The 14,706-nt window shown below is 55.7% G+C and overlaps 1 protein-coding gene across 3 annotated transcripts in view; it reads left to right on the top strand.

The window, feature by feature from the left end:
* The first annotated feature begins 731 nt into the window (after positions 1–731).
* poglut1 (protein O-glucosyltransferase 1) overlaps positions 732–14,706 on the top strand; it is a 30,667-nt gene continuing 16,692 nt past the window's right edge. For all 3 annotated transcript variants that reach the window (XM_048550332.1, XM_048550333.2, XM_048550331.2), the window contains exon 1: positions 732–844. In XM_048550332.1, the coding sequence (XP_048406289.1) occupies positions 745–844 (100 nt within the window). In that variant the 5' untranslated portion in view covers positions 732–744. The remainder of the gene's footprint in view (positions 845–14,706) is intronic.

Raw genomic sequence — 14,706 nt, 5'->3', positions numbered from 1 at the left:
TAGTGAATGCAGTAGACTAGATTCTGGAAAGTGCAAGTGAAGTGTTGCTTCACCTGGAAGGTCAGGCAACGGCAAGTTATGCCTGTCTCTTCATGGGGTATGTGGAATGTTCCTTGTTCCGGTCCTGTTCCGGCCCCCACCCACGACTCTTTCTCCGAGACATTGAAGATAATGTCAATGCTGCCTGTTTCCTTCCCCAAAGGACGTTAGTGAGCCAGGTGGGTTTTCTGACAATCGGCAATAGGTTCATGGTCCTCATTTGATTCTTAATTCCAGATGTTTTATTGGATTCAAATTCCACCATCTGCTGTGGAGGGATTTGTACACGGACCTCCGGAATGTTATGAGTCTATGGATTACAGCCCAGTGATAATACCACTAGGCCATTGCCTCCCCTGTTATTTGAGCTGTGTAATTTTTGCCTGTTTTATCAAGCGTGATGGCTAAAGCAAAATTTTATGATCAGGAAAAACCAGAATCTCACACCAACTTCTGCCCTGAAAAAAATACATCGACGATTAATCCCTGTTTCCTATCACTGAGCCATTGTATATCCATATTGTCATTGAGTTGTACTGTTTCCCTCTCCACAGATGCTGCTGTGTTTCTCCAGCAATTTTTGTGTGTTTTTAATGACAAAACAATTAGAACCTGCAATACCCAGGTCTCTGGTTGCAGTCAGTGAGTAGGCCTCAGCGCGGTCTCCATGGTAACGAGCGTGTCAGCGCGCAGGCGCAGTAGGCCATGGCGCGGAAATGGCGGCCGTTGTCGTTGATATTGACGGCGGCAGCGCTGGCTTTGGGCAGCCCGAGGGTGGGGGCCGTCGGCCGCAGCTCCCCAGCAGGTAAAAGGGGGGAGTCTCTTGGAACCGAGCCGCCCAGTCAGTCGGGGGCTCGCACAATCGGGGATCTCTGTTCCTCAGACATGGGCCGTTTGAGACAAAGAAAATCAGGCAAAGCGTGGGATGAGGGGGGGAATGATGATGATGGGGGGGGGGGAATGATGATGATGGGGGGGGGGGGAATGATGATGATGGGGGGGGGGGAATGATGATGATGGGGGGGGGGAATGATGATGATGGGGGGGAATGATGATGATGGGGGGGGAATGATGATGATGGGGGGGGGAGGATGATGATGGGGTGGGGGGAGGATGATGATGGGGGGGGAGGATGATGATGGGGGGGATGATGATGATGGGGGGGGGGAGGATGATGATGGGGGGGGAGGATGATGATGGGGGGGGGAGGATGATGATGGGGGGGGATGATGATGATGGGGGGGGGATGATGATGATGGGGGGGGGAGGATGATGATGGGGGGGGGAGGATGATGATGATGGGGGGGGAGGATGATGATGGGGGGGGAGGATGATGATGGGGGGGGGAGGATGATGATGGGGGGGAATGATGATGGGGGGAACGATGATGGGGGGGGAATGATGAGGGGGGGAAATGATGGGCGGGGAAATGATGGGGTGGGATTGGGGGGGAATGTTCGGTGGGGGGAATGATGGGGTGGGAATGATCGGGTGGGATTTGCGGGGGGAATGATGGGGTGGGAATGATCGGGTGGGATTTGCGGGGGGGAATGATGGGGTGGGATTGGGGGTGGGAATGATCGGGTGGGATTTGCGGGGGGGAATGATGGGGTGGGGTTGGAGGAGGGAATGATGGAGAGGGATTGGGGTGGGAATGTTGGGGGGGGGAATGATGGGGTGGGATTGCGGGGGGGAATGTTGCAGTGGGGAATGATGGGGTGGGATTGGGGGGGAAGATGGGGTGGGATTGGGGGGGGAATGATGGGGGGAGAATGTTGGGGGGGAATGATGGGGTGGGATTGGGGGGGAATGATGGGGTGGGATTGGGGGGGGAACTGATGGGGCGGGAAATGTTGGGGGGGGAAATGTTGGGGGGGGAATGATGGGGCGGGATTGGGGGGGGAATGATGGGGCGGGATTGGGGGGGGAATGATGGGGTGGGATTGCGGGGGGGAATGATGGGGTGGGATTGGGGGGGAATGATAGGGTGGGATTGGGGTGGAATGATGGGGGGGAAATGTTGGGGGGGGAATGATGGGGTGGGATTGGGGGTGGGAATGATGGGGTGGGATTGGGGGTGGGAATGATGGGGTGGGATTGGGGGTGGGAATGATGGGGTGGGATTGTGGGGGGGAATGATGGGGTGGGATTGGGGGGGGTATGATGGGGTGGGATTGGGGGGGGGAATGATGGGGTGGGATTGGGGGGGGAATGATGGGGTGGGATTGGGGGGGGAATGATGGGGTGGGATTGGGGGGGGGAATGATGGGGTGGGATTGGGGGGGGAATGATGGGGTGGGATTGGGGGGGGAATGATGGGGTGGGATTGGGGGGGGGAATGATGGGGTGGGATTGGGGTGGGGAATGATGGGGTGGGATTGGGGGGGGAATGATGGAGAGGGATTGGGGTGGGAATGTTGGGCGGGGGGAATGTTGGGGGGGGAATGATGGGGTGGGATTGGGGGGGGAATGTTGCGGTGGGGAATGATGGGGTGAGATGGGGGGGAATGATGGGGTGGGATTGGGGGGGTGAATGTTGGGGGGGGAATGATGGGGGACAATGTTGGGGGGGGAATGTTGGGGGGCGAATGATGGGGTGGGATGGGGGGGGAATGATGGGGTGGGATGGTGGGGGAATGATGGGGTGGGATGGGGGCGGGAATGATGGGGTGGGATTGGGGGTGGAATGATGGGGGGGGAAATGTTGGGGGGTGAATGATGGGGTGGGTTGGGGGGGAATGATGGGGGTGGGATTGGGGGGGGTGAATGATGGGGTGGGATTGGGGGGGTGAATGATGGGGGGGAATGTTGGGTGGGGAATGATGGGGTGGGATTGGGGGGGGAATGATGGGGTGGGATTGGGGGGGGAATGTTGGGGGGGGAAATGATGGGGTGGGATAGGGGGGGGAATGATGGGGGGGATTGTGGGGGGGAATGATGGGGTGGGATTCGGGGGGGGAATGATGGGGTGGGATTCGGGGGGGGAATGATGGGGTGCGTTGGGGGGGGAATGATGGGGTGGGATTGGGGGGGGGAATGATGGGGTGGGATTGGGGGGGGAATGATGGAGAGGGATTGGGGGGGGAATGATGGGGTGGGATTGGGGGGGGGAATGTTGCGGGGGGGAATGATGGGGTGGGATGATGGGGTGGGATGGGGGCGGGAATGATGGGGTGGGATTGGGGGTGGAATGATGGGGGGGAAATGTTGGGGGGTGAATGATGGGGTGGGTTGGGGGGGAATGATGGGGGTGGGATTGGGGGGGTGAATGATGGGGTGGGATTGGGGGGGGGAATGTTGGGTGGGGAATGATGGGGTGGGATTGGGGGGGAATGATGGGGTGGGATTGGGGGGGGAATGATGGGGTGGGATTGGGGGGGGAATGATGGGGTGGGATTGGGGGGGGAATGTTGGGTGGGGAATGATGGGGTGGGATGGGGGGGGAATGTTGGGGGGGGGAAATGATGGGGTGGGATGGGGGGGGAATGATGGGGGGGATTGTGGGGGGGAATGATGGGGTGGGATTCGGGGGGGGAATGATGGGGTGGGATTCGGCGGGGGAATGATGGGGTGGGATTCGGGGGGGGAATGATGGGGTGCGTTGGGGGGGGAATGATGGGGTGGGATTGGGGGGGGGAATGATGGGGTGGGATTGGGGGGGGAATGATGGGGTGGGATTGGGGGGGGAATGATGGGGTGGGATTGGGGGGGGAATGATGGAGAGGGATTGGGGTGGGAATGTTGGGGGGGGAATGATGGGGTGGGATTGGGGGGGGAATGTTGCGGGGGGGAATGATGGGGTGGGATGGGGGGGAATGATGGGGTGGGATTGGGGGGGGAATGATGGGGTGGGATTGGGGGGGGAATGATGGGGGGGATTGTGGGGGGAATGATGGGGTGGGATTCGGGGGGGGGGAATGATGGGGTGGGATTGGGGGGGTGAATGTTCGGGGGGGAATGATGGGGTTGGATTCGGAGGGGGGGAATGATGGCGGGGGAATGTTGGGAGGGGGGAATGATGGGGAATGTTGGGGGGGGGAATGATGGGGTGGGATTGGGGAGGGAATGATGGGGTGGCGTGGAATGATGGGGTGGGGTGGGGGGCATGATGGGATGGTGGTGGGGAATGATGGGATGGGGTGGGGCGCATGATGGGATGGTGGGAGCGAATGATGGGATGGTTAGGGTAATGATTTGGGGGGAGGAGGGGATGATTTGAGGGGGAGGGGGGATGATTTGAGAGGGGGATTGGATGGGGGGAGGGGGATTGGATGGGGGGAGGGGAGGGGGATTGGATGGGGGGAGGGGAGGGGGATTGGATGGGGTGGGGGGGGATTGGATGGGGGGAGGGGGGGATTGGATGGGGGAGGGGAGGGGGATTGGATGGGGGGGGAGGGGGATTGGATGGGGTGGGAGGGGGGGGTTTGGATGGGGGGAGGGGGGGATTGGATGGGGGGAGGGGGGGATTGATTGGGGGGAGGGGAGGGGGATTGGATGTGTGGGTGGGAGGGGAGGGGGATTGGATGGGGGGAGGGGAGGGAGAAGTGATTGGGTGGGAAATGATGGGAGGGGAGGGGGAATGATTTGGGGGGGAGGGGGGAATGATTGGGGGAGGGGGGAAAGATAGGGGGAATGGTTGGGGGAGGGGAGGGGGGAGTGATTGAGGGGGAGGGGGAAAATGAATGGGGGGAGGGGGGAATGATTGGGAGGAGTGAATGGGGGTAGGGGGGCATGAATGGGGGGGAGGCAGGGAATAAATGGGGTGGAGGGGGAGGGGGAATAAATGGGGTGGAGGGGGAGGGGGAATAAATGGGGTGGAGGGGGAGGGGGAATAAATGGGGTGGAGGGGGAGGGGGAATGAATGGGGTGGAGGGGGAATGAATGGGGTGGAGGGGGAATGAATGGGGTGGAGGGGGAATGAATGGGGTGGAGGGGGAGGGGGGAATGAATGGGGTGGAGGGGGAGGGGGGAATGAATGGGGTGGAGGGGGAGGGGGGAATGAATGGGGGGGGAGGGGGGAATGAATGGGGGGGAGGGGGGAATGAATGGGGGGGGAGGGGGGAATGAATTGGGTGGAGGGGGAGGGGCGAATGATTGTTGGGGAGGGGCAAAATGAATGGGGGAGGGGGGAATGATTGGGAGGAGTGAATGGGGTTGGGGGGCATGAATGGGGGGAAGGGGAGGTGGGGAATGATTGGGGGAGGGGGAGGGGGGAATGATTGGGGGAGGGGGAGGGGGGAATGATTGGGGGAGGGGGAGGGGGGAATGATTGTGGGGGAGGGGAAAAATGAATGGGGGGAGGGGGGAATGAATGGGGGGAGGGGGGAGTGAATGGGGGTGGGGGCATGAATGGGGGGAGGGAGGGAATGATTGGGGGGAGGGGGAGGGAGGGAATGATTGTTGGGAGGGGGAGGCAGGGAATGATTGGGGGAGGGGGAGGCGGGGAATGAATGGGGTGGAGGGGGAGGGGGGAATGAATGGGGTGGAGGGGGAGGGGGGAATGAATTGGGGGGGAGGGGGAGGGGGGAATGAATGAGGGGAAGTGGGGAATGAAGGGGGGAGGGGGAATTAATGGGGGGAGTGTGCGGGGAAGGGGGAGTGAATTGGGGGAGGGGAAGGGGAAATGAATGGGAGGACGTGGGAATGAATGGGGGAGGGGGGAATGATGGGGTGGGATTGGGGGGGGAATGATGGGATGGGATGGGGTGGCGGGCATGATGGGATGGTTAGGATAATGATTTGGGGGGAGGGAGAAATGATTGGGGGGAGGAGGGGATGATTTGACGGGGAGGGGGGATGATTTGAGAGGGGGATTGGATGGGGGGAGGGGAGAAGGATTGGATGAGCGGGACGGAGGGGAGGGGGATTGGATGGGCGGGAGGGAGGGGAGGGGGATTGGATGGGGGGAGGGGAGGGGGATTGGATGGGGGGAGGGGAGGGAGAAGGGATTGGGGGGGAAATGATGGGAGGGGAGAGGAAGTGATTGGGGGAGGGGAGGGAGAATGATTTGGCGGGGAGGGGGGAATGATTGGGGGAGGGGGGAAAGATGGGGGGAATGGTTGGGGGAGGGGGGAATGATTGACGGGGAGGGGAAAAATGAATGGGGGGAGGGGGAATGATTGAGGGGGAGGGCAAAAATGAATGGGGGGAGGGGGGAATGATTGGGAGGAGTGAATGGGGGTAGAGGGGCATGAATGGTGGGGAGGGGGGAATGAATGGGGGGGAGGGGGAGGTGAGGAATGATCGGGGGGAGGGGGAGGCGGGGAATAAATGAGGGGGAGGGGGAATGAATGGGGTGGAGGGGGAGGGGGGAATGAATGGGGTGGAGGGGGAGGGGGAATGAATGAGGGGGAGGGGGGAATGATTGTTGGGGAGGGGAAAAATGAATGGGGGAGGGGAAATGATTGGGAGGAGTGAATGGGGGTGGGGGGCATGAATGGGGGGAGGGGGAGGCAGGGAATGAATGGGGTGGAGGGGGAGGGGCGAATGATTGTGGGGGAGGGGAAAAATGAATGGGGGAGGGGGGAATGAATGGGGGGAGTGAATGGGGGTGGGGGGCATGAATGGGGGGAGGGAGGGAATGATTGGGGGAGGGGGAGGCGGGGAATGAATGGGGTGGAGGGGGAGGGGGGAATGAAGGGTGGAGGGGGAGGGGTAATGAATTGGGGGGGAGGGGGAGGGGTAATGAATGGGTTGGAGGGGGAGGGGGGAATGAATGAGGGGAAGGGGGAATGAATGGGGGGAGGGGGAGAGGGGAATGAAGGGGGGAGGGGGAATTAATGGGGGGAGTGTGCGGGGAAGGGGGAATGAATGGGGGTGAGGGAATGAATAGGGGGGAGGGGGGAAATGAATGGGGGAGGGGAAGGGGGAAATGAATGGGAGGAGGTGGGAATGAATGGGGGAGGGGGAAATGATTGGAGGGGAGGGGGAATGATTGGGTGGGGGGACGCATGACGAGGGGTGATATGATGGTGGTCGGGGGGGGGTTGATGGTGGGGAGGGATGATGGCAGGGAGTCGGGGAATGATTGCGGAGGGAGTCGGGGGGAATGATGGCGGATGGAGTCGGTGGGATGTGATGGTGGAGAGGAAGATGATGGCGGGGGGGGATGATGGTGGGGCTGGGGGAATGATGGGTGGGATGATGGGGGTGGTTGATTTGGGGGTGGGGATGATTGGGTGGTGGGAATGATGGGGTAGGTAATGATGGTGCGGGGGGATGATGGCGGAGGGAGTCGGGGGGGAATGATGGCGGAGGGAGTCGGAGGGGTATGATGGCGGAGGGAGTCGGGGGGGTATGATGGCGGAGGGAGTCGGTGGAGGGGAATGATGGCGCAGGAAGTCGGGGGCGTATGATGGCGGAAGGAGTCGGGGCGGAATGATGGCGGAGGGAGTCGGGCGGGGGGATGATGGCAAGGGAGTCAGGGGAGGGTTGATGGCGGAGGGAGTCGGGGCGGAATGATGGCGGAGGGAGTCGGGGGGGAATGATGGTGGGGGCGAGATGATGGGGGGGAATGATGGCAAAGGGAGTTGGGGGGAAATGATGGTGGGGGGGAGATTATGTGGGGGATGATGGTGGGGGGAATGATGGCGGAGGGAGTCGGGGGGGATGATGGCGGAGGGAGTCGGGGGGGATGATGGCGGAGAGAGTCGGGGGGGGATGATGGCGGAGAGAGTCGGGGGGGATGATGGCGGAGGGAGTCGGGGGGAAATGATGGCGGAGGGAGTCGGGGGGATGATGGCGGAGGGAGTCGGGGGGAAATGATGGCGGAGGGAGTCGGGAGGAGATGATGGTGGGGGGGAATGATGGTGGAGGGAGTCGGGGGGGAATGAAGATGGAGGGAGTCGGGGGACAATGATGGTGGGGGGGAGATGATGGGGGGAGTCGGGGGGAACGATGGTGGAGGGAGTCGGGGGGTGCGAATGATGGTGGAGGGGGTCGGAGTGGATGATGGTGGAGGGTGGCGGGGGAGTGGAATGATGGTGGAGGGAGTCGGGGGGGGAATGATGATGGGGGGAATGATGGTGGGAGTTGGAGGGTGGAATCATGGTGGGGGGGAGATGATGGGGGGGCATCATGGTGGAGGGAGTCGGAGGGGAATGATGGAGGGAGTTGTGGGGGTGAATGATGGTGGAGGGAGTTTGGTGGGGAATGGTGGTGGAGGGAGTCGGGGGGGGGAATGGTGGTGGAGGGAGTCGGGGGGGAATGATGGTGGAGGGAGTCGGGGGGGGGAATGATGGTGGAGGGAGTCGGGGGGGGGAATGATGGTGGAGGGAGTCCGTTGGGGGGGAATGATGGTGGAGGGAGTCAGGGTGTGAATGATGGGGGAGGGAGTCAGGGGGCGAATGATGGTGGGGGGGCAGATGATGGGGGGAATGATGGTGGAGGGTGTCGCAGGAGGGATGATGGTGGAGGGTGTCGCGGGGGATGATGGTTGGGGGTAGATGATGGTGGGGCGGGGGTAATGATGGGGGTGCATGATGGTGGGACGGGGTGAATGATGGGAGTGAGTCAGGGGCGGAATGTTGGTGGAGGGAGTCGAGGGGTGATGGGGGGAGTCGGGGGGAAATGATGGTGGAGGGAGTTGGGGGTGTGGAATGATGGTGGAGGGAGTCGGGGGGGAGATGATGGGGGGGAATGATCGTGGAGGGAGTCGGAGGGAATGATGGTGGGGGGAGATGATGGGGGGAATGATGGTGGAGGGAGTCGGGGGGGAGATGATGGGGGGGAATGATCGTGGAGGGAGTCGGGGGGGAGATGATGGGGGGGAATGATCGTGGAGGGAGTCGGAGGGAATGATGGTGGGGGGAGATGATGGGGGGAATGATGGTGGAGGGAGTCGGGGGGGAGATGATGGGGGGGAATGATCGTGGAGGGAGTCGGGGGGAATGATGGTGGGGGGAGATGATGGGGGGAATGATGGTGGAGGGAGTCAGGGGGAGAATGATGGTGGGGGGGGAGATGATGGAGGGGAATGATGGTGGAGGGAGTCAGGGGGAGACGATGGGGGGGAATGATGGTGGAAGGAGTTGGGGGGAATGATGGTGGGGGGGAGATGATGGGGGGGAATGATGGTGGAGGGAGTCGGGGGGAATGATGGTGGGGGGGAGATGGGGGAGGATGATGGTGGAAGGAGTCGGGGGGTGGAATGATGGTGGGGGGAGTCGGTGGGGTGGATTGATGGTGGAGGGAGTCGGGGTGGGGGAATGATTGTGGTGGGGAGATCATGGGGGGATTGATGGCGGTGGGAGCCGGGGGTGGAATGATGGCAGAGGGAGTAGGGGGGGTGAATGATGGTGGAGGGAGTCGGGGGGAGGGGAATGATGGTTTAGGGAGTCGGGGTGGGGGAATGATGGTGGAGGGAGTCGGGGTGGGGGTTGATGGTGGAGGGAGTCGGGGGGGTGAGAATGATGGTGGAGGGAGTCGGGAGTGGATGATGGTGAAGGGAGTCGAGGGGCGATGGTGGAGGGAGTCGGGGGGCGATGGTGGAGAGAGTGGGGTGGGTCGGGAAGGCAGAGGGAGTGGGAGGGCTTCGGGATGGTGGCGGGAGTAGGGGGGGTCGGGATGGCGGAGGTAGTGGGGGTGTCCGGGAAGATGGTTGTGGTGCTGGGAGGGAGTTGGGGTTGTTTGAGAGTGTTGAGGGGATGCTGGGGAAGGGGTAGGGGAATGTAGTGGGTGACAGGTTGGGGGTGTTAGGGTTAGGGTATGTGGTAGAGTGCGTATTGGCCGGGTGTGTTGGGGTGGGTAATAGGTGGTGGGGGTAGAAATCTGCACTGGCCTCCAGTTTAGGGAGATCTGACAGAGGATAGTCACGGGGCAAATGCAAGTGGTGAACACAGGGAAGAACAAGGCAGATTAATGGGAATGGGGTCCTCTGGAAAGGAGGGAGCAGCATGGGAGAGGGTGCACTGTTAGGAAGGGGAAAGTGAAGAGTTGTTGAAGAGCAGCCTCCATGTTTCTAATAATGCACATGCTGCTAACAAGTCTAAATGCCTGATGGTGGCACCAGTCGACTTTAGAGCATGCTCATGCAAACAGGTAGCTAGAGATAGCATTACAAATTTGAGAGGGAATTACTATTAATTGGTTGAAATCATTTGAGTTTACTTTTGTTTCCACTGAATGAACACGAAGAACAGAAGGAGGCTTGTGATCTCCTCACCTATCAATTACTTGATAGCTAACCTATACCACAGCTTCTTATTCTTTGCCCTTTCTCCAATACCCCTATATAAAAAGAATCTACTCAGTACTACAAGCACTAAATCAACCCTTTTGAGAAGAAAATTCCAGATTAAGTATAAAAGAATGATGTGATTTCATGAAAAGACAAGATTCCTCAGGTGCTGACACCGAGCAAAATAAAAATGCAATTCTAGAGAAGCTCAACTGATCTGGCAGTGTCTGTAGGCTGAGAAATGGAGTTAATGTTTGGAATTACATATGACCCTCCTTCAGAACCAGATGTAACGGTATTGTCTCTGGACTGGCAAGTCTACAGCAGACTGACAATCTCAAGAAAATACTGTTACATTTAGTTACAAAAACAAAGTTGCTGGAAAAGCTGGGCAAGTCTCGCAGCATCTGTGGAGGAGAAAACAGAGTTAACGTTTCCGGTCCAGTGACCCTTCCTCAGAACTAATGGTGGCTGGGAAAACATCAGTTTATATGCAGAAAATAGGGAGGTGGTTGGGGTAGGGAGTAAACAATAGGATAGAGTCCAAAGACAGAAAGACAGTTGGATAAAGGAGTTGCTAATGATCAGGCTGGGAGGGTGACTAATTTTTAATGGGGACTGTTAGTGACTAACAATGGGGCGGTGCGTAGTGGCAGGCTCTGTGGTAACAAGGCCTGATGTGTGGGGTCGGGGGGAGCTGGGACATGGGGCAGTTTAGGCCCCAAAATTATTGAACTCAGTATTGAGTCCGGAGGGCTGTAGGGTCCCCAAGTAGAAAATGAGGTGTTGTTTCTCCAGTTTGCGCTGGGCTTCACTGGAACACTGTAGCAAGCCAGAGACAAAGATATTAGCCTGGGAGCAGGGTGATGCATTGAAGTGGCAGACAAAAGGTAGGTCAGGGTCTTTTTTGCCAGCAGAACATAGATGTTCTGTGAAGTGGTCACCAAGTCTGTGCTTTGTTTCCCCAATGTAGAGGAGATACAATGTGAGCAGTGAATGCAGTAGACTAGATTCTTGGAAGTGCAGGTGAAGTGTTATGTTTGGGCCTTTGGATAGTGGGGAGGGAGGAGGTAAGTGGGCAGGTGTTGCATCTTCGCCAGTTCCAGGGGAAGATGCCGTAGGGATGTGGGGAGGTGTTGGCGGTGAAGGAGGTACGGACCAGGGTGTCCCGGAGGGAACAGTCCCTGCCGAAGGTGGACAAGGGAGGGGAGGGAAATATTTGTCTGGTGGTGGCGGCATATTGCTGGAGGTGGCGGAAATAGCGTCTGACGATCTTCTGGATGTGGATGCTGGTGGGATGGTGGGTGAGCATAAGGGTGACCCTATCGCTGTGTGGGACAGAAGAGAGGGGTGAGGGCGGAATTGTGGGAGATAGGTCGGACCGATTGAGGGCCCTGTCAACAACGGAGCTGGGGAATCCTCGGTTGAGGAAGACTGTGTACGTTTCGGAGGCTCCCTTGTCGCAGTTGGACTTGTCTGAACATATGCGACAGAGACGGAGGAACTGAGAGAATGGTTTGGAGTCTTTACAGGAACTGGGGTGTGAGGATGTATAGTGCAGGCCGCTGTGGGAGTTGGTGGGTTTGTACTGAATATTAGTGGCCACTCTACCCCCCGGAAGTGGAAACAGAAATGTCGAGGAATGGAAGGGAAGAGTCAGAGATAGACCAGATGAAAGTGAGGGCAGGGTGGAAATTGGAGGCGAAATTGATGAAGTTTTGCAATTCTTACATTTAATTCTTTGAGTTAAACTGAGAGAATTACATTAGAGTTACATTTAGTTCTTAGAGTTAAAGGGATCAAAGATTATGGGGAGAATTCTGGCAAATGGTACTGAGTTGGATGATCAACCGCAATCATATTAAAGAGCAGAGCTGGCTCAAAAGACCACATGACCTGTTCCTGCTATTTTCTATATTTCTGTGTTTATGGGGCTGAGATGCAAAATTTATGCAAAGAATTGTGCATTTTGGAATTCTCTACCCCAGAAAATTGTTGCATCCCTTTCTATATTTAATGCTGCAAAAGACAGAAATTTGGTCTATCGAGAGATGTGGGCAGTGGTTAGAAAATAGATTTGAAGTCTAAGGGCAGCCATGATCATATTGAATGGAAATATTTGTTGTAGTTGATTTTAAGTTTTGCCTGAATGCTTGTGAACCTAGTAGAAAGAAGGTTCAGCATGCTTATTTGACAATCCTTCCAGTGAATCAGGGTATAGAGGGAACATTGCTAATGAAACCTGTCCAGCATTATTATCTGTCACTAAAACAAAGTCCAAGTGTTGTTGTGTCCAATGACTGATAACTCTGTGAGATCCTGTTCCCTTAATTCTTGTACGAGCGTACGAAGCAGGAGTAGGCCATTCAGCCCTTTGAGTATGTCCATCATTTGATAAGATCATGGCTGATCTAATTGTAACCTCAAATCTACACTCCTGCCTACCACTGATAACCTTTCAATCCCTTGTTTAACAAGAATCAATCTACCACTGCTTTAAAAAATCCTTATTCAAAATTCTGACTCTGCTACCTTTTCAGGAAGCCAGTTCCAACGAGTCTTTACTCTCTGAGCAAAAGTTTTTTTTGCCTAATCTCTCTTTTAAATGTGCGACCCCTGATATTTAAACAGTGAGCCCTTTCTCCATTGACCCATAAGAGGAAACATTCTCTCCGTATCTACCCTGGACAGACCACTCAGGATTTTAAATAGTTGAATCAAATTGCTTTTTATTGTTCTGAATGCCATGTAGTATGGACGTCGCCTGTCCAAATCTCTCAATTACAGTGATCTATGCAGAATGAAGAAATTCTCTTCAACTGGGAGGAGCTTTCTCCCTGTTGTTAAAATGACATGTCCATCATGCTGTGAATCCATACAATTTGATAATAAGTAGAACAACACCAAAAAAAGAAATGACTCCAGCGCACTGGATCCCACTACTTTTGGTTTGATTTATTGTAGTCACGAGTACCTAAGTATAGTGAAAAGCTTTGTTTTGCAAGCAATACAGGCAGATCATAGGAAACAAGGGCAGACAGATCATACAAGGTTACTACTGCACAGGAGGTGCACAAAGCGAGACCAACATTGTTTGAAGTTTGAGAGATCCATTCAGCAGTCTAATAACAGCAGGGAAGAAGCTGTTCTTGAACCTGTTGGAGTGTGTGTTCAAGCTTCCATAACTTCTGCCTGACAGAAGAAATTGGAGAGAGGGCTGCCAGGATGGGAGGGGTCTTTGATGTTGGCAGCCTTTCCGCAGCAACGAGACGTAGAGATGGAGTCCATGGATGGGAGGTTGGCTTCCGTGATGGTCTGGGCTGTGCATATAACTTTCTGTAGTTTCTTACAGTCCTGGGCAGAGCAATTGCCATATCAGGCTGTTATGCACCTGGATAGAATGCTTTCTATGGTGCATCTGTGAAAGTTTCTTCACAGGGTGTCCTGCCTTTTGGTCAAGAATCTGCAGGTCAAGAATTGTTCCATTTGGTGTCATGAAGACCCAGGGTAGAGATTCTCAACTCTGAGTCATATTAAACTAAGGGAGGGCTGACATGCAAAGTTGCAGAGAAGACTCCATGGGTCCATGTGGTTTACAGCTCCTATCTCTTACGCATTGGTCATTTGGGAAAGCTAGAAGCATAAGGCTTATTGAACTGGAGGATTACCCATGTGAAATTGACTCATTATTAAGAGTTCACAATATAACTCCGAACTTCTGAAAGTACTTGTTATGCAGCCCAAGGTCACCTGTTAATATTTGGGCTCATGACATCAGCATGTCAGCCTTCGCTTGGCACTTCAAAACTTTTCCACCAGTTGTTAGTAGCACCAGCTTCTGGCTGTTGCAGAGTAACGTGGGAAAATTTGAACTTGTCCACTCTGACAGGAATGATAGAACTGTAAATGGAGATAGATTGCACAGTTGTGAATCACAAGGTGGCTATTATGCAGATACAGCAAGTGATTAGTAAATTAATGGAATGCTGGTGTTTATTGGAAGAGGAATGTGGATTATGTGAAAACGAATGTCCTACTACAGTTATATGCAGCATTGGTAAGGCCATATCTGGAGTGCTGTGGACTATTTAGGTCTCCCTTATATAAGAAAGGATGCAAAAGCACAGGATTCAGTTCAGAGAAGGTTCACTCAATTTACATTTGGGGGGCATGGTTTTGATGATGATCTGCTCTTCTTCTGGCTGGATTAGAGAATTCCTGGACAGGTTTGTAACAGAACGACTCATTTGGGAATCTCCAGTCTAGATGTCAACAGTTTAATGAAATAGGATTTCTAAGCCTGATCGGAATTTCTGGGCCTGTGTTTATTAAACTGTTGCACATTTACAAATTTAATGCATTGCGTTTATTGGGAAATAGGTGCATGTGCTCTAATAATGTACTCAGGGGACAGAGTGGCTCTACTTGCATCTCTCTTAACTCAGCCAGAACCAAACAGTTAAATTCAATCTACTCTTGTTAACCATGAC

Source organism: Stegostoma tigrinum, chromosome 19 (genome assembly GCF_030684315.1).
Source record: "Stegostoma tigrinum isolate sSteTig4 chromosome 19, sSteTig4.hap1, whole genome shotgun sequence".
NCBI classification, from domain to species: domain Eukaryota; kingdom Metazoa; phylum Chordata; class Chondrichthyes; order Orectolobiformes; family Stegostomatidae; genus Stegostoma; species Stegostoma tigrinum.
The sequence above is the reverse complement of the archived record's forward strand: the minus strand, read 5'-3'. Positions and strand labels throughout refer to the sequence as shown.